The sequence below is a fragment of the Hipposideros armiger genome, unplaced genomic scaffold (genome assembly GCF_001890085.2).
Source record: "Hipposideros armiger isolate ML-2016 unplaced genomic scaffold, ASM189008v1 scaffold_689, whole genome shotgun sequence".
NCBI classification, from domain to species: domain Eukaryota; kingdom Metazoa; phylum Chordata; class Mammalia; order Chiroptera; family Hipposideridae; genus Hipposideros; species Hipposideros armiger.
In genome coordinates this window covers 601,149-623,000 of record NW_017732039.1, presented here as the reverse complement: position 1 = coordinate 623,000, position 21,852 = coordinate 601,149, and the positions used below count along the sequence as shown (strand labels likewise).

Genomic DNA, 21,852 nt, shown 5'->3' with positions numbered 1-21,852 from the left:
GAAGTGAGTCTCTTGTAGGGCTTTTGTCTTCTTATCCATTCAGCCCTCCTATGTCTTTTTTTTAAATTGGGGAATTGGGGGAGGGGAACAGTGTTGGGGAATTTGGGAGGGGGACCAGCCAAGTTGTTTTTCTTCAATCTTAGTTGTGGAGGGCGCCAGTCGCCATCTGGCCGCCCGTCGGCAGCTCATGGCCTCTAAGCTCAAGGTGCTCTGTTACAATCTTAGTTGCAGATGGGCGTAGCCACCATCCCATGTGGGAGTTGAACCGGCAGCCTTGTTGTTAGGAGCATGTGCTCTCACCAGCTGAGCCATCCTGCCACCTGTTGGCAGCTCAGCTCAGGCGCAGCTCACTGGCCCATGTGGGAACTGAACTGGAGACCCTGCTGCTCAGAGCTCGTGCTCTTAACCAACTGAACCACTCGGTGGCCCTGTTTGGCTTCATTTTGTATGGGGTTCTCTGAGGTTGCTGGACTTGTATGTCTATTTCCTTAACCAGGTTAGGAAAATTTTCAGTCATTACTTCTTCAAATAGTTTATCAATCCCTTGCTTTCTCTCTTCTCCTTCTGGTACCCTTTATGATGCAAATGTTGTTATGCTTGATGTTGTCCCAGAGGTCCTTTAAACTATTTTCAGTTTTGGGGATTCTTTTTTGTGCTGTTCTGTTTGGGTGTTTTCTGTTACCTTGTCTTCCAAATTTCTGATTCAGTCCTCTGCTTCATCTAGTCTGCTGGTGATCCCTTCTAGTGCACTCTTCATTTCAGTTATTGTATTCTCCACTTCTGACTGTTTTTTTTATGGTTTCTATGTCCTTTTTTATGCTTGCTATCTCTTTGTTGAAGTTCTCACTAAGTTCCTTGATCATCTTTATAACCATTGTTTTGAACTTTGTATCTGGTAGATTGCTTGCCATTTTTTTGTCCTTTTTCTGGAGTTGTCTCCTGTTCTTTCATTTGGGACATATTTTTTTGCTTCCTCATTTTGGCTGCCTGTCTGTGTTTGTTTCTATGTATTAGGTAGATCTGTGCCTCCCAGTCTTGCCAGGTGGTCTTATGTAGTAGGTGCCCTCTGGGGCCCAGTGTCACAGTCTCCCTGGTCACCTGCTCCAGGTACTTCAGGAGTGTACCCCCTGTATGCCTCCAATGCCCGCTGAGACGCCCTCCCTCTGCCAGAGCCCAGGGTGAGTGCCTGCGAGGGAGTGAGTGAGTCTATGCATGGCCCTTTAAGAAAACATCTGAGTTTCCCGCAGCCTTCCATCCCAACCGGATGGTCAGAATCCCCCACTGTTTTTCACATTCATATGTTGTGGGGTCTCCTCTTGCCGGCACCAGTACTCTGTGCTGGTGAACCTGGTGTGGGGCTGGGGCCCCTCACTCCTTCAGCGGCGGGGTGGGGTGGGGACCTCCATGGCTGAGATATCGCTCCTGATTCTCAACTGCCACATGGAGGTTTGGGGCTGGCCCGTTTCGCATCTCCACCCCTCTTACCAGTCTCAACTTGGCTTCTTTATATCCTTAGTTATAAAACTTTCATTCAGCTAGACTTCAGATGGTTCTCCAGGTTGATTGTTCTATAATTTAGTTGTAATTTTAATGTGTTCATGGAAGGAGGCAGGCACAGTGCTTATCTACTTCACCATCTTGGATCTCTACTATAAATATTCTTGAGCTCTGTTCTGGGATGCACTTGACTTACTTGGAAACAGACTGATCCTTTCAGACTTGGCTGTTTAGATTTGTTATGCAGGACCAGAGCAGTGCACAGTCTTCAACTAATTATTCCCCATTACAGAGGTAAGACCCTTCTCCATACTCTGCCCAGTGCCCAGTGAATCATGAGGTTTTCAACTTGGAATGGTGGAACAAGCACTGCGCGAGTGACAGGCACTGTTCTTATGAGTCCTTTTAGCTGGTTCTTTCCCTAGTCTAGAGTAATGTCTTCACAGGCGTGCTGATCAGTCCTGGGGTGAATACTTGAGAGAGATCCTCTGCAGCTCCCTGAAGATGATTCTGTATCCAGCTCTCTCAGGTACTCTGTCCTATATACTTTAGCCACCTAAGATTTCCCAGACTCAGCTCTGTGATCTCAGCTCAGGGAGTTCACTAGGTTCTGCCTACATTACTCCTCCCTGCACCATGGCATGCAAATTGTCTCAAGACAGTAGGCCTGGGAAATCAGAGGGCTCATCCTATTTGTTTTCTGTCTCTCAGGGATCATAGTCTTTTATTGTCTGATGTTCAGTGTTTCGAAAACCACCATTGTTTCATGTATTTTATCTATTTTTATTAGTTTCAGGTGTACGTAAATATAATAGTTAGACATCTACACCCCTCACAGAGTGATAACTCCGTCCCCCAATCTACTACCCCTCTGACCTCGTATATAGCTGTTACAATTCCATTGCCTCTATTCCCTATGCTGTATTCTACATCCTGTGACTAAATATATGTTTATATATATATATATATATATATATGTAAAATTATAGCTGACATTCAGTATTATTGAGCTTCAGCTTCAATTGTACAACTGGTCAGGCCTCTACACCGTCCATGAAGTGGTGTCCCAATTGAGATAAATGTCCATTGGATACCCTACAAAATCTTTACAACATTATTAATTATATTCCCCAAACTGTCCTTTGTATCCCCATAGTAATCTTGTAGTTACCAATTTGTGCTGTCTAATCCCCTCACCTCCTCCCTCGTCCCCACCCCCCTCCCATCTAGCAACCCTCAGTTGTTCCTCTATAACTCTGAGACTATTTCAGTTTACTCTTTTATTCAGTTCTTTAGATTCCACGTATAAATGAGATCATGTGGTATGTGTCTTTCTTCAGCTGACTTATTTCACTTAGCATAATGTTCTCTGGGCCCATTGATATTGTTGTAAATGGTAAGATTTCATTGTTCTTTATGGCTGAGTAATACTTCATTATATAAATGTACCAGTTTCTTAATCCAGTCGTCTACCGATGAGCATTTTGGTTGATTCCATGTCTTGGCTATTGTGAATAGCACTGCAATAGACATAGGGGTGCATATACTTTTTCAAATTAGCGTTTTGGATTTCTCTGTATAGATCCCTAAGAGTGGAATTGCTGAGTCATAAGGTAGCTCCATTGCCAGTTTTTTGAGATACCTCCGTACTGATTTCCATAGTGGCTGCACCAATCTGCAATCCCACCAACAGTGCACGAGGGTTCCCTTTTCCCCACATTCTCACCAGCACTTGTTGATTTATTGATGATAGCCATTCTGACTTGAGTGAGGTGGTATTTCATTGCAGTTTTTATTTGCATTTCTCTAATGATTAGTGAGGCTGAGCATTTTTTCATATGTCTGTTGGCCATCTGTATGTCCTCCTTAGAGAAATATCTCTTCTTGTCCTCTGCCCATTTTTTAATTAGGTTGTTTGGGTTGTTTTAGTGTTGAATTGAATGCATTTTTTATAAATTTTGGATATTAACCTTTTATCAGATGTATCATTGACAAATATCTTTTCCCATTCAGTAGGATGCCTTTTTGTTTTATTGATGATTTCCTTTGCTGTGAAAAAACTTTTTAGTTCGATGTAATCCCATATGTTTATTTTTTCTCTTACTTCCCTTGCCCCAGGGGATAGATCAGTAAAAGTATTACTAAGGGTCATGCCTGCAAATTTACTTCCTATATTTTCTTCTAGGAGTTTTATGGTTTCAGATCTTACATTTAAGTCTTTAACCCATTTTGAATTCACTGTTGTATGTGGCATATGGAGGTGGTCCAATTTCATTTTTTTACATGTGTCTATTCAGATTTCCCAGCACCATTTATTGAATAGAGTGTCTTTACCCCGATGTAAATTCGTGCTTCCATTGTCATAGATTAAATGACCATATATGAAAGGATTTATTTCTGGGCTGTCTATTCTGTTTCATTGATCTATGTGTCTGTTTTTTGTGCCAGTACATGCTGTTTTGATTACTATAGCCTTGTATGCTGATTTGATATCAGATATCGTGATACCTCCCACTTTGTTCTTATTTCTCAGGATTGTCATGACTATTCAGGGTCTTTTAGAGTTACATGTAAATTTTAGGATTATAAGTTCTATTTCTGTGAAAAATCTCATTGATAGTTTGATACGAATTGTGTTGAATCTATATATTGCCTTAGGCAGTATGGATGTTTAACTATATGAATTCTTCCTATCCATGAGCATGGTATGTGTTTTCATTTATTTGTATTTTCTTTAACTCCTGTCTTCAGTGTTTTATAATTTTCTGAGTACAGGTCTTTTACTTCTTTGGTTAAATTTATTCCTAAGCATTTTATAGTTTTTGAAGCAATTATAAATGGGATTGTTTTCTTGATTTCTCCCTCTGATATTTTATTATTGGCGTACACAAATGCAACTGATTTCTGAACATTAATTTTGTATCCTGCTACTTTACTAAATCCATTTATCAGTTCTAATAGTTTTTGTGTGGAGCCTTTGGGGTTCTGTATGTATAGTACCATGTCATTTGCATATAATGACAATTTTTCTTCCTCCTTTCAATTTGGATGCCTTTTATTTCTTTTTCTTGTCTGATTGCTATGGCTAAAACTTCCAGAACTATGTTGAATAAACGTGGTGAAAGTGGGCAGCCTTGTCTTGTTCTTGATCTTAAGGGGAATGGTTTTAGCTTTTCCCCATTGAGTATGATGTTAGCTATGGGTTTATCATATATGGCCTTTATTATGTTGAGATATGATCCCTCTATTCCCACTTTGCTAAGAGTGTTTATCATAAATGGCTGCTGGAATATTTTATTCATTTTGAGGGGGGTCTTGTTTCAGGATGAGTGAAAATCCATTTCATTTTACTCCATCTTGGCCAGAAGGAGAGTTTCACTGCCATTTTATAATCCCAAATTTTCATGACCAGTTATAATTTGTAGCCCAATTTCAATTCTAACCTTTAAAAAATGTGGACACCATTACGTTTCTTAATGTAGCTGGATCAGTTCTAAATATCTATGTTCAAAAGTGTACAGAATCTGACATATAGCAGTATACATCTCACATCACTACCCAGTTTCTCTGTAAAACATAGTGTCATTTGATTAGCAATAGCAGTTTAATTCAGGGCTTCTTGGTTAAACTAATATCCTTTGAAAGACTCTGGTTCACTTTTTCATGTTCGGTGAGGTATACATTTTACCAAAATTGTCCATTGTCCTTGGCCCAAACAATAAAGCTTGTATCACATCACCTTGGTGGTATGTGACTGATAATCCAGTAGAATTTATATGCAAAACCATCACATACTTACTACTTTTAAGTTTACAGGAATAATTTAATACCTATTCAGCCTTTTTGCCCTTGAGCATGGATCAATTTTTCTGAAATTCTTCTGTCATCTCTAAAGTTGTCAACATAATTTCTCACTTAAAAAATGCCTGAAACTTTAAATGGTGTTTAGAGGCAGTTTAACTCACAATTCACCTTTTAACTCACAATTCCTTATTAAAAGGAAATAAATGTCATTATGCAAGACCCAGTTATGTCTCACAATACAAATGCATATATAAAAGCTGACAATAAAAATAGCTAACACTTAGCATTCTCTGTGTTCACATTACTTTAAGCACTTTACATATTTTTTAAATACTTTTAATCTTTCTAAGAAGCCCACAAGGGTAGGCACACTTATTATCTTCATTTTACAAATGAGAAAATTGAGGCACTGAAAGGTTTAGTAACTTGCCCAAGGTTGCACAGCTAGTAAATGGTGAAGTTGGGATTCAAGTTCAGGCAGCCTGTCTCCAGAGTCCATGCTGCCTGAGGAAAACAAAACACTTTTCTTTCAGCTCTATTACCACTCTTCATTTTCTGTGAGTTTAAGTTTAAACATACAAATGCAAATCGATTTCTGGGTGAAGACATTTAGTAAACATTTATTGAATTTATACTGTGTTTCAGACACTGTGCTAAGTAGACTCCTGGAGGTATGAAGTCTAGATCTAGTGCCTGCCCTCAAGTAGGTCACATCTGGTAGAAGTTTCTAGTTTGAGCATAAATATTACCATTTCCATATTTATATGTGCACTGCATGTTTGGCAGAGGGAGGTGTACCAATGTGTACAACAAATTAAACACAACAAAATCTGTTTTATTTGCTGCCCCCTGCAGGGAAATTGTTAGCTATTTTTCTAATTCACTTCGGTTTCTGTTTTTGGAACACCAACAATAATTTTTAAGCTAAGTACTATTCTTACAAGGAATTCTATACTCTATATATTCTACATCTAATGTTTTTTATATTCTAGGCCCTTGCACAAGATCATATAACTAATAAATATCAAAGCTAGGATTTGAACCCAAGTCTGTTTTATACCACTATAATCATTATTTCATTCTCCCTTTCAGTTTGGCCTGGTTTTTCATTTTTAAAACTGGTATTCAGAATTTAATATAATTTGAGATAGCTCTCCTCATCTCTTCTTGAAAACTAACTGTTAGTGTTAATGCTCATTTATTATTATAATCTCCTAATCTATAGGATTAAGATGTAAATAGGATATATCAATTTGGATATATAATTCTACATATGTTCATTATATCAAGCTTATTGTGTTCAACTTGTCCATACATTTACTAATTTTTTTATCTGCTTGTACGATCAGTAATTAAGAAGGCTATGTTAACCTCCCATTTTGATAGTACATTTTTCAGTTCCCCCTTTTGTAAGTACTTGCATTAAAATATTATCCTGAATTTTGAGAAAAAAAATATAATTTTGTAACTAAACAAACCATCTTTTCCAAAACATCTTCTTGTTGGCATGACATCCCACAAGGATGCTGTGTTAAGATATTTCATCTGAGTATTGGACACCTCATGACTAACATGGAACAAATTGCCTATCAGAGCTCAGGTTTGGACACCCATATAATCTGAGCTGTAGTTTTCCCAGTAGATAATCCTTGGTCTTTTGATCGCACACCTGTGATTGAATTTCAGTGAAGGGCCTTAACAAATATTCTTGGGCATTGATTTCTCCACTGAACCCTACTGTCCATCAATTGAGTGAATATGAAAGGTCACAAGTTTTCTAACTTCAAATCTGTTTGGATTTCTTATCTGTGCTTCCATCATTTTTCTGAGTTATATTTTTCAAAATGTGATGTAACATTTACCATGAAAAACATATCACATAACTCACTGCATACAAAAGCATTTGTTTTTTTCCATATTTTCCTTTTTGAGTTTCTAGAAAATATTCTATCCTATGGTAAGGGGGTGGTGAGGTAGGCAGCAGGTTTCTTCTTTAAGATGTTAATGATAAATTTAGTATTATTATGATATGTTCTTTGACCTATGAGTTATTAATAAGTGTCTTTAAATTTCCAGAAAATATTGGGATTAAAAAATATCTTTTGTTATTGACTTCATTTAATTTCCTTGAGGTCAGAGACCATGGTTTGTATGAGAATGATTTCTTTGAAATTACTGAGACTTGCATTATAACCTAGTACAATGGTCATTTAGGGGCATAAATGTTCCATATGTGCTTGAAAAGAATGTGATTCTCCAACTGGATATAGAATTCTACATACCGTATTTGCCGGCATATAAGACGATTTTTTGGCCCTGAAAAATATGCCTCCAAGTGGGGGGTCGTCTTATACGCCAGGTACACTTCAGATAGACTGCCCATAGTGCTTGCCCCGTGCCATAGTGGCCTCCCGATGCCCGCCCACTTCATTCCACATACCGTTCAGGCATCAGCAGCGCTGCTGGGTGTATGCTCGGCTGTTATGCGATTTTGCTGTTATGCGATTTTACCACACTCGCAAAATCGCACACAGCCGACCAAACACCCAGTATGATAGCGCAAAATCGCGAATCGCGATTTATGTATATGTTTGATTACATACAGCCTTGTGACAGTTTTCCTGCATGTCATAAGCATTTGAATATAAATATAAATGTTGAAATCAAATCTGATATTGTTTTACCTTTTATTTGGTGTGTGGAAGGTGTGCGGAAGAGGGGGTAGTCTTATACGGCGAGTATATAACAAACTCTGTATTTTGAGTGGAAATGTTAGGGGGTCGTCTTATACGCCCAGTTGACTTATACGCCGGCAAATACGGTATGTCCATTAAATCAAGCTTATGTATTTTGTTGTTTGACTTGTCCATAAACTTACAAATTTTCTATCTGCTCATACTTGCAATACCGTCATGCACCACATAATTTTTCAGTCAATCACAGACTGCATATCGAACAGTGGTATTTCATATCACCTAGGTGTGTAGTAGGCTCTACCATGTATGTTTGTGTAAGCGCACTCTATGATGTTCTAACAATGACGAAATCACCTAAAGAAGCATTTCTCAGAATGTATCCCTGTCGTTAAGGTGGTATGCTAATATCCCATTTTGATGGTTCATTTTTTAACTTTTCTCTCTAGTCGTACTTAGTCTTCCTTTATATATTTGGCGGTGTTTTATTAATACATATAAGTTTATTTACTCTGCAGTAATCTTTATCCTTTATAATGTTTTTGTCTTGAAGTTTTACTTTTCAGATATTAAGATAGCTACATCAGTTTTCTTTTGGTTAGCATTTAGTTGGTATATCTTTTCCCATCTTTTTTACTTTCAGTCTTTCCTTGTCCTTATGTCTTAGGTGTGTCCCTTATAAAATAGCACATAGCTGAATTTTTTATTTTTATTCAGTTTGTTAATCTCTGTATTTTAAAGGGTGAGTTTTGCTGATATATACTTTTTATGTTTATTGATATATTGGAACTTGCTTTTACCATCTTTTTTTATTTTTGCTTTCTATTTGTCTCATTTTTTCCTGTGCTTTCCTTTTTCTGCTTGCTTTTAAGTTTTTTTTTTTCTTATTCTGTTTTCTTCTCCCCGCTACTGATTCTGCAAGATCCCATCTCAAGTGAAATTTCTAATAACAGGGTTAGTGCTGGAAATCACAGGAACCCGTGGTTAGAGGTAGGGCTGGGGTGGGATGTGACTTTTCTGAATGGAGTCAGATTTGCAAGTGATGGGGGAGAGGAGACAAGTGAAAAAGGCTTGTTGTCTAGTTTCTAGGGAGAGCAGAGAAGGTAAGTATGAACCCCATTTCCTTGCTCACTCTCTCCTGGGCTCTTTGACTCCCATGATAACTAAATCTATATTTTCAGATATAGTCTCTCTTCTGGAGGTCCAGCCCTGTCCCTCCAACTACTTCCTGGGCCTAATTACCTGGATATGTTTTTGTATGCAGCAGAAACTCAACATGACTAAAACAAAACGTCTTGCCTTCTAATCCCATTTCTTCTCTTATAGCCCCTATCTCTGTCAAGGCTGTCACTAGCCAGTCAGTTGTTTGACCTAGACATGCGAGGTAGGCATCTTTGACTTCACCTTCTTCATCCTCTGCCTCAATCAATCATTCCATTCTGCTAGTTCTGCTTCTCACATGTATTCCCTGTTCTTTCATCTTGCTGCCCTGCTTTGGGCTTGCCCTGTAGCAGATTCAGTGAATACATGTATTCCAAACATGTGTTCCAAACATTATGATTGGTCCGTTAACACGAATTATTTAATTTTCTTCACAACTTTGTGAGGTATGAGGTATGATCAAACAATACAGTGAATGATTAAATAAAAAAATGATTACAGTAAAAGACACATTGCCATTAATTCCCCTCAAAATACTCCTCCTCGCTTCAAACACACTTATCCCATCATTCTCACCACTTACTGAAGCAGTTCTGGAAGTCCTCTTTTGTGAGAGTCTTTAATTACATTGTTGTGGCTGCCTCGATGTCCTGAATTTAGTCAAAACATTTACCTTTCATGGTCATTTTGACTTTGGGGAAGAGCCAGAAGTCGCATGGTGTCAGACCCAGTGAATAAGGTGGATGAGGACAAACCATCAAGTTTTTATTTGACGGAAATTGCCGTACCAGAATTGATGTGTGACACAGAGCATTGTCATTATGGAAGATGACTTAGGGTACACTTTAAAACACACCATCTCTCAACCGTAGCTCACACCGGGCTGACTGCACCGAACAAGTTGAAACTTGTCACACACTGTTACTAAGGTTCAACGCATCATTTCCAATACTAAAGATCCCTACCTTTCCGTTGGATGGCACTTGGCAGCAGCATTCACCATATTTTGTGATCACAGTGAAAGGACTTCGTGTCACACATTGCTTCTGGTATGGCAATTTCTGTCAAATAAAACCATTACAGTGTGTCCTCATCCACCATATTCACCGGATCTGGTACCTCGTGACTTCTGGCTCTTCCCCAAAGTCAGAATGACCATGAAAGGAAAATGTTTTGAATCCATTCAGGACGTAGAGGCAGCCATGACGGCACAACTAAAGACACTCACAAAAGAGGACTTCCAGAACTGCTTCAGAAAGTGGCAAGAACGATGGAAAAGTGTGTGGGAAGTGAGGGGGATTATTCTGAGGGGGATTAATGGTAATGTGTCTTTTACTGTAACATTTTTTTATTTAAATATTCACTATATTGTTTGATCACACCTCGTAGGCCATTTTGGAAATGAGGAACCAGAGGGTGACGGAGGCATAGTTAGTAAGCCTCTCTTTCCTACCATTCTCCCCAACCAACAGACATATACTTTGTTCTATAAGGCAAAATCTACCTCTTCTGTGAAACCTTCCATGTATACAGCTCTCTTTCTTCCCTGTCTATGCAAGATAAAATCAGTTACTACATTCTCTAAGTTCTATAGCACTTGATTTATTATACCTCTGATAACACTTAGTACATTGTACTGTATTTATGTGTATCTGTCTCCCCTACTACTCTGTGAAAGTCATAAGGACAGGAACTGTTTCACTCATCTTTGTATCCCCAGCACTTTGCACAATGCCTGTCAGAGGGCGTGCTCAACAAATATGCATGAAATGGGTGAAAATCTTCTTGCTGTAGTGTTAGCAATAAGAAATTTGGGAGATCGAATGGGTCATGGACGTTTTGCAGTGTAGCAGAAAGCTGACTGAATCCTGGGAACATGGAAGCTGGTCTGAAAAGAAAAAATGGGCTTCAACAGGCAAGAGTCCCTGTGTGGTTTTCTCCTCTACTACAGAGACCAGCTGTCTTATTATTTGCCTTAATAGACTTGGGACTTGAGAACATGTAATGTATTGAAAATTGGATGGTTGAGGATCTGCTTGGTAGAGGGGGAATTTGACTCAGCTGTTCTGTGCTCTTTCCCAATCCAGATGCTTATCCTGAACGACCCAACCCTTTCCCAGAGTCATGAATAAGTTTTTCTTCTTGAAAAATCAAAGCATCTGCATTTTCAGGGTAGGATTCAGATCAGAGTAGGAATGGTAAATAGGTCAGATATTTCTACGTTGTCTCTTTAGCTTGGCCCAAGGGGAAAGTAGCCTACTGAAAGGCTCTAGGGCTGTGGGCCTATACTGGAGTAAATTATCTGTGTGAAATTAGTGCTTATCTTATTTCAGGCAACTCTGGTAGCTCTCCTGGTCTGGTCTCTTCAAGAAAAGAAGAGTGGAAGAAAAATTAGAATAAGTCATGTCGGAGATCCTTGACCTTTCTTTTCTGTCTGACGTGGAAAGGGATTTGATCCTTAGTGTTCTACACAGAGATGAGGAGCTCCAGAAAGCAGATGAGAAAAGGATTAGGTAAGAGTCCCAGAAAAAGCATGGGTTCCCAGGCCTATGACCAATGATATCCGGACTTTTCCTTGTATGTCTCATCTGAGTTTCAAAGGAACTTGTGTATGAGGTTTACAACTCCTCATTGGGTCAGGTTGGGCTCTGAGGTTGTTGCTTTCACAGAGCTGATTATTATTACGCTCTCTACCTCACAACTCCTCTTCACCTAACCTATGCAGAAACTGAATCCACTTATACTTCTCTTTTGCATCTTGGCAGGCGATTGAAGAATGAGTTACTGGAGATAAAAAGGAAAGGAGCCAAGAGGGGCAGCCAACACTATAGTGATTGGACCTGTGCCCGGTGCCAGGAGAACATGGGCCGTTTGACTCCTAAGACCAACACTTGTCGGGGTTGTAATCACCTGGTGTGCTGGGACTGCCGTATCCAGGAAAGCAATGGTACCTGGAGGTGCAAGGTGTGCGCCAAGGAGATGTGAGTGTCACCTATGGCTGAGTAGAGACAGGAAATGAGGCCCTGGCTGTGGTGAGAATTTCTCCCCTGAGCCTTCACTGGTTGAATGACAAGGGCCATTCTTGATCCATCTGCCATTTTCTTTTATTCCTTCCCAGAGAGCTGAAGAAGGCAACTGGAGACTGGTTTTATGACCAGAAAGTGAATCGTTTCGCTTACCGCACAGGCAGTGAGATAATCAGGATGTCCCTGCGCCGGAAACCTGCAGGTACTGGACCTTTCTGGAGGTGATTCTTTGAAGTGTTTGACCTCAGTGATAAAACCTCTGGCGTGGAACCCTCGTGTACTCTTACTGGTGATATCTTACCTCCATGGGCTCAGCCTGTTGGTGGGAAATTATAGATTATATTGCCATCTATATATAGATGGGTTGTGTTTTTTGCAAAGGTGTTGTGTTTCCACTTCCCTCCTCATCACCACCACTCTGCCATGCTTTTGTTTGTCTTGAAGTGAATAAAAGAGAGACAGTGGGACAGTCTCTCCTTCATCAGTCACAGATGGGTGATGTCTGGCCAGGAAGAAAGATCATTCAGGAACAACAGAAGGTGTCCAGGTAAGAACCAAGCAATCATTTAAAGGAATACTACACATCCCTTTAATTCTATTATGTTTTACATTCTTCTGTTTATAAAATAATAGATGTTCATTATGGGAAAATTTGGAAGGTACAGAAAAGAATTAACAAGGAAGGAAAAAATATTCATAATGCTACTACCCACATGTAACATTAACATTTTGGCATATTTACTTTATAAGGGCAATTTGAAGACAAATATAAGTAACACATACTCATTATTAAAATTTGAGCCAGCATAGGAAACAGTAAAGAAGGCAACAAATCACCCAAATTCCTACTACCCCAGTAGTCACATTATATGAAAATTATTTCAGATATAATTTGTATATATAGAGAGATAGAGAGATGGGTAAATGGATAGATTGAAAAACACTTTGTAATATAGGATAATAGTAAATTAAAAGTACTCTATTTAATTTTACTTGAACTTAACAAAATAAAACACCGAAAGTTAAAGAATTGCTAATCTTCAGACAAATGTTTCTTTACCATAAATTATATTAGTCATTAGCAACCCCTTAAGTTTAAGAAAAAATATTATGAAAACATTGAGCAGTTAGTCATTTTTTTTCTAATGTCTTTTTGTTAACAACCTTTTTGATATATAATTTCACATATTATACAATTCACCCATTTATGGTGTACAGTACAGTGATTTTTAGTATAGCCTCAGAATTGTCCAACTGTTACCTCAATAGATTTTAGAACTTTTCATCACCTTGAAAAGAAACCCTGTACTTTCAATTTCTATGTATTTGCCTATTCTGGACAGTTCAATTAAATGAAATCATACAATAGATGGTCCTTTGTGACTGCCTTCTCTCACTTAACATAATGTTTTTAAGGTTCATCCATGTGGTAGCATGTATCAGTACTTCATTTCTTTTTACTGTCACATAATATGTCCATTATATGTAGATACCACATTTGTTTATCCATTCATCTGTTGGTAGACATCTGGGTTATTTCCGCTTTTGGGCTCTTATGAGCAATGCTGCTATGAACATTAATTACGAATTTTTTGTTTGGACATATGTTTTCATTTCTCTTATGTAGATACATAGGAGTGCAGTTGCTAGGTCAAACAATCCTTTAGTCATTTTTTAAAATCTACCTGTTTCGATATTAAACATTATCAGTGGACACTCTGCTATGAAAGAGGAGATTAGATTTCTTGCACTTCGTCCCAACTCTTTCCCCTACTCCCAATTTTTTATTACTCGAATTATTTTTACTTTGTCAGGACTAGTGGCATTTACATTTGGTTATGCTATCATATATCATCTGCTTGTTTTACCCGTGTCTTTAGTTTTAAGTTCGTATTTAAAAGGATTGTATGCTTGTAATCAGGTGTTGTACCAGGGCTTCTCTATATTTCTGAATTCTTTACTTCAATATATTTCTTAATTGTCTGGATTTTACTATTGAGAAGTTCCTTCAAGAAGAGCTTGTGGGTGCTATTTTTATTTCATTTATGTTAGAATGTCTGCCTAGTGCCTTTATACTTGAGTGATATCTTGGCTGGATATCATATTCTTGGGTCACACTTTCTTTCCCTTAGAATGCTGTAGACATTAGCTTGTCTTCTGCCACTGAATATAACTGTGAAGAAGTCTAAGGCCAGCTAGCCACTTGTTTTTTTCCCTTATAGGTAATTTGGGGGGTGTGTGTGTGTGTGTGTGTGTGTGTGTGTGTGTGTGTGTGTGTGTGTTTAGATGCCTGGCAAATTCCTGTTGAAGTTTGAAGTTGAGTAACTTAGCAAGGACATATCTTAGTGGTGTATCATTTTTCCCCAATATGCAGTGTATCCTTGATGGGTTCTTTCTTCATTACTGGAAACATTTTTCTGTACCATATACTCTGATCTCTTTTTTCATTAGTTAAGTTTTCCACACCAGGGACATTGTATTTCTTTATTCTCCATTTCTGTCCTTTTCTTTTAAATGCAAAAGAAAAAGGAAAAGATGAAAACAATTAACCATGATTAGCCCAACCCTTTCCTCATTGCTGTTACTTTGATTTTCATCCATTTTCTTTCTTCCTGTCCTTCCCTTCTTCCCTCCCTGCCTTCCTTTTTGCTCTAATTTACTTATTTGAGTGGATTATCTTGTTTAGGTTTTAATTTGTTCTTTGCTCTCAGTCTTTCTTTTCCTTTAATTACTTTATCATCTTGTATTTGAGCTCTTACGCTTTATCACATCAATATTCTTACCCAAATACCTGTAAAAGACTCAGAAGAAAGCTACTTATTTTCCTAGGGTTATATTCTTCTCCAGAATGGGATCTTCGTTCACCTTGCAAATTGTTTCTATCTCCCCCCACCCTATGGCACATTTATATATCTGTCAGACCATTTCTTTTCATTTTATTCGTGCTTAACAAAGAGAGTTCTGCCTATATCTTTTGTTTGCTCTGATATAGTGTGTGTAAATTCTTCTTGACAGGCTTCTCACCTCAACTTGAAACAACTTATCTATTCCCTACACCCAACTACACTTTAGTTTAAGGATAGAATATTGCTTTCTGTATGCTTCTTTTTTGTAACCCTTGGGGAGGGGCAAAAGGCAAACTGGCTTTTGGTGTCCTGAAATTCTCTTAAGTGGCTCGGCTCACTCAAACCAGCTCTAGATGTGTCCTCTAGCTCATACTAGTGCCTCGAAAGATGGCGTACTGCATCAGTCTTACCTGCCTCTGCTGGGGTCCCGCAGGGCTACCTGGAGCTACTTGAGTACTTTATTTTCCTTGACTTATCACAGGACTACCTACTCACTCACTTAGCCTGCACATATCTGCATTGGAAGGAGTTTGGCTGAGGTAAATCTTTCTTCTGATTTCTTAGCCATAATTTTTTACATTTTATGATTTGAGGCTTTACTTCTTTCTTCATTTGGTTGATTCTGGTGAATATTTGGCTTTCTACTTGTGTGCTTTTTTCCTAACTTTCCCTCACCCCAAGACAAATAACTTTATCACATTTTATATGATGTTGAGAAGAAATATAGAAATACATAACATGAGTAACCACACTGCTTCTGCCCCAGATAATTATTCTTAATAATTGTTAATAGTTTTCGTGCATGGACTATCAGACTGTCTAAATGTACATATATGGGTTGGATTCTTAAATTTTTAATTAGTTTTTTTAAAAGGATCGTACTACATACACATTAAGTGAAAAAAGTGAAAGAGCAAGAACTCTAAAAACTCAATAACACAGATATCCAATAGAAAATGAGCAAAAGATCTGAATAGACAGTTCACCAAAGCCAATATACAGGTGTGAAATAAGCACATGAAAAGATGCTTGACATCATTAATCACTATAGAAATGCAAATTAAAGTCACCAAAAGATAGTACTGTATACCCACTAGAATGGCTGCAATTTAAAAAGACTGACCGTATCAATTGTTGGTGAGGAGGTAGAACAACTGGAATTCTCATACACTGCTGGTGGAGCACTGGAGCCACTTTGAAAAACAGTTTAGTAGTGTCTTAACAAGTTAAGTGTGTCCCATACCTTGTGATTCAGCCATTCCATTCCTAGGTATTTACTTGAGAGAAATAAAAGCATATGTCCATACAAAGACTTGTACAGGAATGTTCATAGCAGCTTTATTTGTAATAGCCCAAACCTAGAAAGAACCCACATGTCTATCAACAGGTGAAGGGATACATTAGGGTTTGTTTATATAGTGGAATACTACTCAGGAGTGAAAAGGAAGGGACTACTGATACAAGAAACAACATGGATGAATCTCAAAATAACCATGCTGAATGAAAGAAGCTAAAAAAAGAAAAGGACATAGTGTACGATTCTGTTTATATAGAATTCTAGAAAATGCAAACTAACTTAACGACAGAAAGCTGGATGGATTACGAAGGGGCACAAGGAGAATTTTGGTAGTGATAAATGTGTTCACTAACTTAATTGTGGTGGTGGTTCACGAGTGTATACATATGTCAAAACTCATCAAATTGCACACTTAAACATGCAGTTTATGTCAGTTATAACTCAAGCTGTAAAAAAAAATCATAGAACAATATAACTTTGATATTTTCCATGTCAGCACTAATGGTCTACCTCATTCTTTTTGCTCTCTGTAAGGGGTTTCATTGTATGTATGTACAGCAGGTCCTTGAATGACTTTGTTTCCTTCAACATCATTTCGTTATAATATTGATGAGAAAAAAAATTGATTCCCGGCCGGGGCCACTGTGTGGCGTTTGCATGTTCTCCCCATGGCTGCGTGGGTTTTCTCTGGGCCCTCTGGTTCCTCCCACATCCCAATCCTGTGGAGGTGAATTGGCATGTCTAAGTGGTCCCAGTGTGGGTGTGTGTGGGTGTGTGTATGAGTGTGCCTTCAATGGAAGAGCATCCCATCCAGGGTGGGTCCCGCCTTGCACCCTGAGCTGCTGGGAGAGGCTCCAGCCACCTGCTGTCCTGAACTGGAAAAAGCAGATTGGAAAATAATGATTTTACTTATTTTTATTAATCTTTCTTAAGTGTATGTATAGCTCCTATGTATTTCAATGTTTAATATTAGAAGTGTTTTGGGTCTTTATTTAGAAGTTTGGTGGTGTTTTGTGACGAAAATATGCCATAGGAACTTAACTTTTGTTTATATCAGTTAGCCTGTGGTAAATTGGTTTTATTATGCATCGTTTCACTTAAAAGTCAGTTTCCAAGAACCTATGGATGATGTGAAGTGAGGACTTACTGTACTGTGATTTTACCCACACAGCCTTGGGTGGGTGATTCATATGTGCTAGGTGATGAGGCCCCCTTTTTCCTTTGTGGATAAGGATAAGAATGATTTTTATGTCCTGAACCTAATTAACACATCTGACATCATCAGTCAGAATGTAATTTCTGAAACCTACTGCTTCTGGCTCTTTATGACCTCTTGTCTCATTGGACCCAGAAACCTCTTATTTATCCTAAACATGAAAACAGACTAAGTGGCCATAAATGATCTCCTCCATAAAATTATGGAGCCTCAGAGATAATTTAATTCAACCCCCTTATTTTTATAGAAAAGAAGGCAGGATAAGTGATTTACCTGAGATAATACAGATAGTTAGAGCCCAGGACTCCCATCTCTTAGTTTATTTTTTACTGCACAGATGTCAAATAATTGCTTTTTTACCCTAGGGTTGATTGTATCAGCTCTGGATCTGTATGTATTAATGTTTAGGGAAAAAATACAAGCAGAAAACACTCTCCATGGACCATTGTTAAACTAGCTCTCTAGAGGAATGGTTCCACTTTGGGTTCTTTATTCTTTGAAGCAAAGGGGGGAAGTGATTCTGAAGCAAAAGTGATATCAAGCTCCCTGCTGTGTCTTGAACTGTAAAGCTAATACATCTCTTAAGAAATGACCTCTGTTTCACCTCTTGCATGTCCTAGGATGTCAAACCCTACGGTCGGTTTTCAGAGCTCTCTCAAACATCATCTGATAGCTTAGAAAGTTTATTCTTTATTACTGCCTAAGACATCATAGATATTCGTTACTTCAGTCTTTCTTCGTTTCTTAATTTGTTCATTAGTTAACAAATATCTGTGAATGCCTACTATTTGCCCGGCACTGTTTTGGGACAGACTGGTGAATACAACAAAGTCCCTTGCTCGGGGAGATTAAATTTGAGGTTGGGGGACACAGACAATAAATAATAAGTCAATATATTGTATATCAGATGTTGACAAGTGTTATGGAGAAAATGAAGTAGACTAAAGGGATAGGGTGTGCCAGGAAAGCATGTGTGTCCATATGCTGTTTTATTTAGGATAGCCAGGGAAAAGTCTTAATAATAAGGTGACATTTGAGCAAAGACATGAAGCAAATGAGGGAGCAAACCCTGAGTGAATCTGGGGGAAAGTGTTCAAGGCAGAGAAAGTGGCAGATATAGAAATCCCAAGGTGAGTTTGTGTTTGGCATGTTGGAGTAACCTGGAAGTGAGTGAGCAAGGGAGGAGTGGGAGGAGATGAAGACAGAGATGGGGTGAAAAGCAGATCACGTAAGACTTTGTGGGCACTTGCAAGGACTCTGACTTTTACTCCAAGTGAGAAGGAGGGCTCTGAATGACATGATATTATTCTTTCTTTTTTAAATTGAGGTAAAATGCACATCATATAAATTCATCATTTTAACACTTTTAAAGTGTTCAGTGGCTTTGAGTACTTTCAGAATGTTGTGCAACCATTACTATCTAATTTCAGAATATTCTCATCACTCTAAAAAGAATCCCTGTATCCATTAGACAGTCACTCCCCATTTCTCCCAGCCCCTCATCTGCTTTCTGTGTCTTCGGATTTGCCTATCCTGGATATTTCATATAAATGGAGCCATACAAAATGTGGCCATTTGTGTCTGGCTTATGTCACTTAGCATAATGTTTTCAAGGTTCATCTATGTTGTAGCATGTATCAGAACGTCATCCCTTTTCATTATCAATAATATGTCATTGTATGCATAGACCACATTCCGTTTATTCATTCATCCATTGCTGGTATTTGGTTTTTTTCCACCTGTTGACTATTGTGAATACTGCTGCTATGAACATTTGTGTACACGTTTTTGTGTAGACATATGTTTTCAGTTCTCTTGCCTATGTACCTAGGGGTGGGATTGCTGGGTCATATGGTAATTCTATATTGGATTTGTATTTTAAAAGCTCAATTTGGCTGTTGTTTTGAAGACAGACTGGGGACAAGAGCAGAAGTAGGGAGTTTAATTAGAAGGCTATTACAACTATCCAGGAGCCAGATGATGGTGATTTGGACCAGAGTAACAGCAGTGGGAGTGGGTGAGAACTGGTCAGATTCTAGACATACATTGAAGATAAAGCCAAGGAGATTTGCTCACAGGTTGGATTTGTATTGTGAGAGAATGAGGGGAGTCAGGAATGATTCTTAAGATTTTTGACCTGAGAAATGAAAGGAGGGAATTGCCATTTGATGAAATTCAGGGAAGAGCAGGTCTGGGGGAGGATTAGGTCTTTGGTTTTGGATTTGCTGTGTTTGAGCCATCCAAGCAGGGATGTCAAGTAGGCTCTTGGAAATATAAGTCTGGCATTTGAGTTAAGAGATAAATTTAGGAGTTATTAGTTTATAGAGAATATGTAAAGCCATGAGACTAGATAAGATCATTTAGGAATAATTCTAGGTAGTAAAGAGAAACAGTCCAAGGAATAAGCCTGGACACAATCCAAAGATTAGAGGTCTAGCAGATTAGGAAGGACCAGTAATGGAGACCAAGAAGGAGCAGACGTGAGGTCAGAGGGACCAGGAAAGTTTGGTGTCCTGGAAGCCAATTGAAATTACTTAAGGTACTTGAGGAAGACTGGCTTTTTCCTCTTCTTGCTGCTCTCACAAATTCCTTGAGGTAAGGGGCCCAGGAATTGTGTCCTTTCCTTTAAAGATTAGGGCTGCTTTTTTTAATTCCTGAGGTTATCCTTTATGAAGCTGAAAAAGAATTCTGGTCTTCTGAATACTGTCTTCAAAACATACTGTTTGTTTACACACACACACACGTATACACACACACACACACACATACACACATATATATAGTTTAAGCCCCACCAAGAGAGCATTTAGTCAAGAGTTCAGTCACCAAATATTTGAGTGCCCACTCTATGCTATTTCTCTTCTAGGCGTTGGGAACACAGCAGTGAACAAGACATGTGGTCACTGACCTCATGGAACTCAGTCTAATGGAGAAACACATTAAACAAATCATTTATTTAAATTATTCAGCAAAGTAAATCATTTCTTTAAAAGACATAAGCAAATAATTATATATGTGATGACTGCTACCAAGAAATCAGGGTGCTTTAAGAGCACATAGGAAGGTTACTAATCCAGACTTGGAGTGGGAGTATGGTCAGAGAGATCTGGAGGGATAGACATATAAGGAGAAATGTGAAGAAGGAGTAGATTTGACAGATGAAGAAAAATGACCATTGTGAAAAGAACATCCCAAGTAGAGAAAAGAGGGAAGAGGGAAGGCTTTGTTGTATTCAAGGAGCCAAAAGAACTTCATCATTCTGGAATGTAAAGTAGAAGGAAAGGTCGAGAATGAGAGATGAGTCTGGAGAGGTGAGCAAGGGTCAAGTCATAAGCGTTTTCTTGACATGCTGAGGAGTCTGAACTCAATCCCAACAGCAACGGGGAACCGCTGAACAGTTTTCAAAGTATATTCTAAGCATATATTTATCTTAGAAAGATTCCTTAGGCTGCCATTGTAAATGGGTTGGAAGGAAGCCTGACTCCCAGCAGCAGAGCCCACTTCCTTTATACCTTGGCTCTTGGGTTTTACTCTAGTGTGCCATTGGAAGTGCCCAAGCTGAAAAATGGCAAGAATGCACTGGAGGCTGAGCGTGAGAGTCTGGATAGCTACACAGCTGACTCGGATAGCACGTCCAGGTGAGATCCCCCCGCCCCAGTCCCTGCACCTCTGCTCAACCTGAGTTCCTATTTTATTCTCTAGCATCAGGATGCAGGGCTTCTTCTATGCCTTCAGTGTACCCAACTTCTCTCTTCAGCAAGTCGCATGAAGTCTTTTTTATTTTTTTGTCTGACCTTGCCACCAGTCTTTTAGTAGCACTTCTGGTGTTGGCTTTGAGCACAGCCTTCTGGAGCATGCGAACTTCCACAGGCTGCTGCTATGCCTTGGAGGATTCTTCCTGGACCAGCAGCCACTGGTGCTGCTGTCCTGTAGAAATGAGGGCATGAGTGTTTGTGTTTGTGCACAGTTGCTTATCAGATCATCTGTACTCCTTCAAGGTAAATCTGATGTGACATTTACCTTCTAGATTTGGTTACTACAATGACCCCAAGCCAGTGGCGCTCCTTCCATAGAGCTTGGGTCAATAGATAGAACGGGAAGGGGAGGAGGTGATTTTGTTATAACTTCTGTATCTACCTCCAGGAGAGACTCTCTGGATAAATCTGGCCTCTTTCCAGAATGGAAGAAGATGTCTGCCCCAAAATCTGAAGTGATAAAGGTAAACTTTAGTCCTTCTCTTCTCTTTTATTCTCTTGTCTTCTATCCTCTCCTCTCCTCTCCAGTCTCCTCCCCTCCCTTCCCCTCTCCTCCC

The 21,852-nt window shown here is 38.8% G+C and overlaps 1 protein-coding gene across 8 annotated transcripts in view; it reads left to right on the top strand.

The window, feature by feature from the left end:
- SYTL4 (synaptotagmin like 4) overlaps window positions 1-21,852 on the top strand; it is a 62,608-nt gene that overhangs the window by 24,679 nt on the left and 16,077 nt on the right. For 7 of the 8 annotated variants that reach the window (XM_019626788.1, XM_019626787.1, XM_019626786.1 and 4 more), the window contains 6 exons: window positions 11,489-11,668; window positions 11,921-12,136; window positions 12,274-12,383; window positions 12,563-12,728; window positions 21,077-21,178; window positions 21,684-21,759. In XM_019626788.1, the coding sequence (XP_019482333.1) occupies window positions 11,559-11,668; window positions 11,921-12,136; window positions 12,274-12,383; window positions 12,563-12,728; window positions 21,077-21,178; window positions 21,684-21,759 (780 nt within the window). In that variant the 5' untranslated portion in view covers window positions 11,489-11,558. Of the gene's footprint in view, window positions 1-11,488; window positions 11,669-11,920; window positions 12,137-12,273; window positions 12,384-12,562; window positions 12,729-21,076; window positions 21,179-21,683; window positions 21,760-21,852 lie in introns of those variants that run through there. The other variant, XM_019626789.1, reaches the window with a different exon arrangement.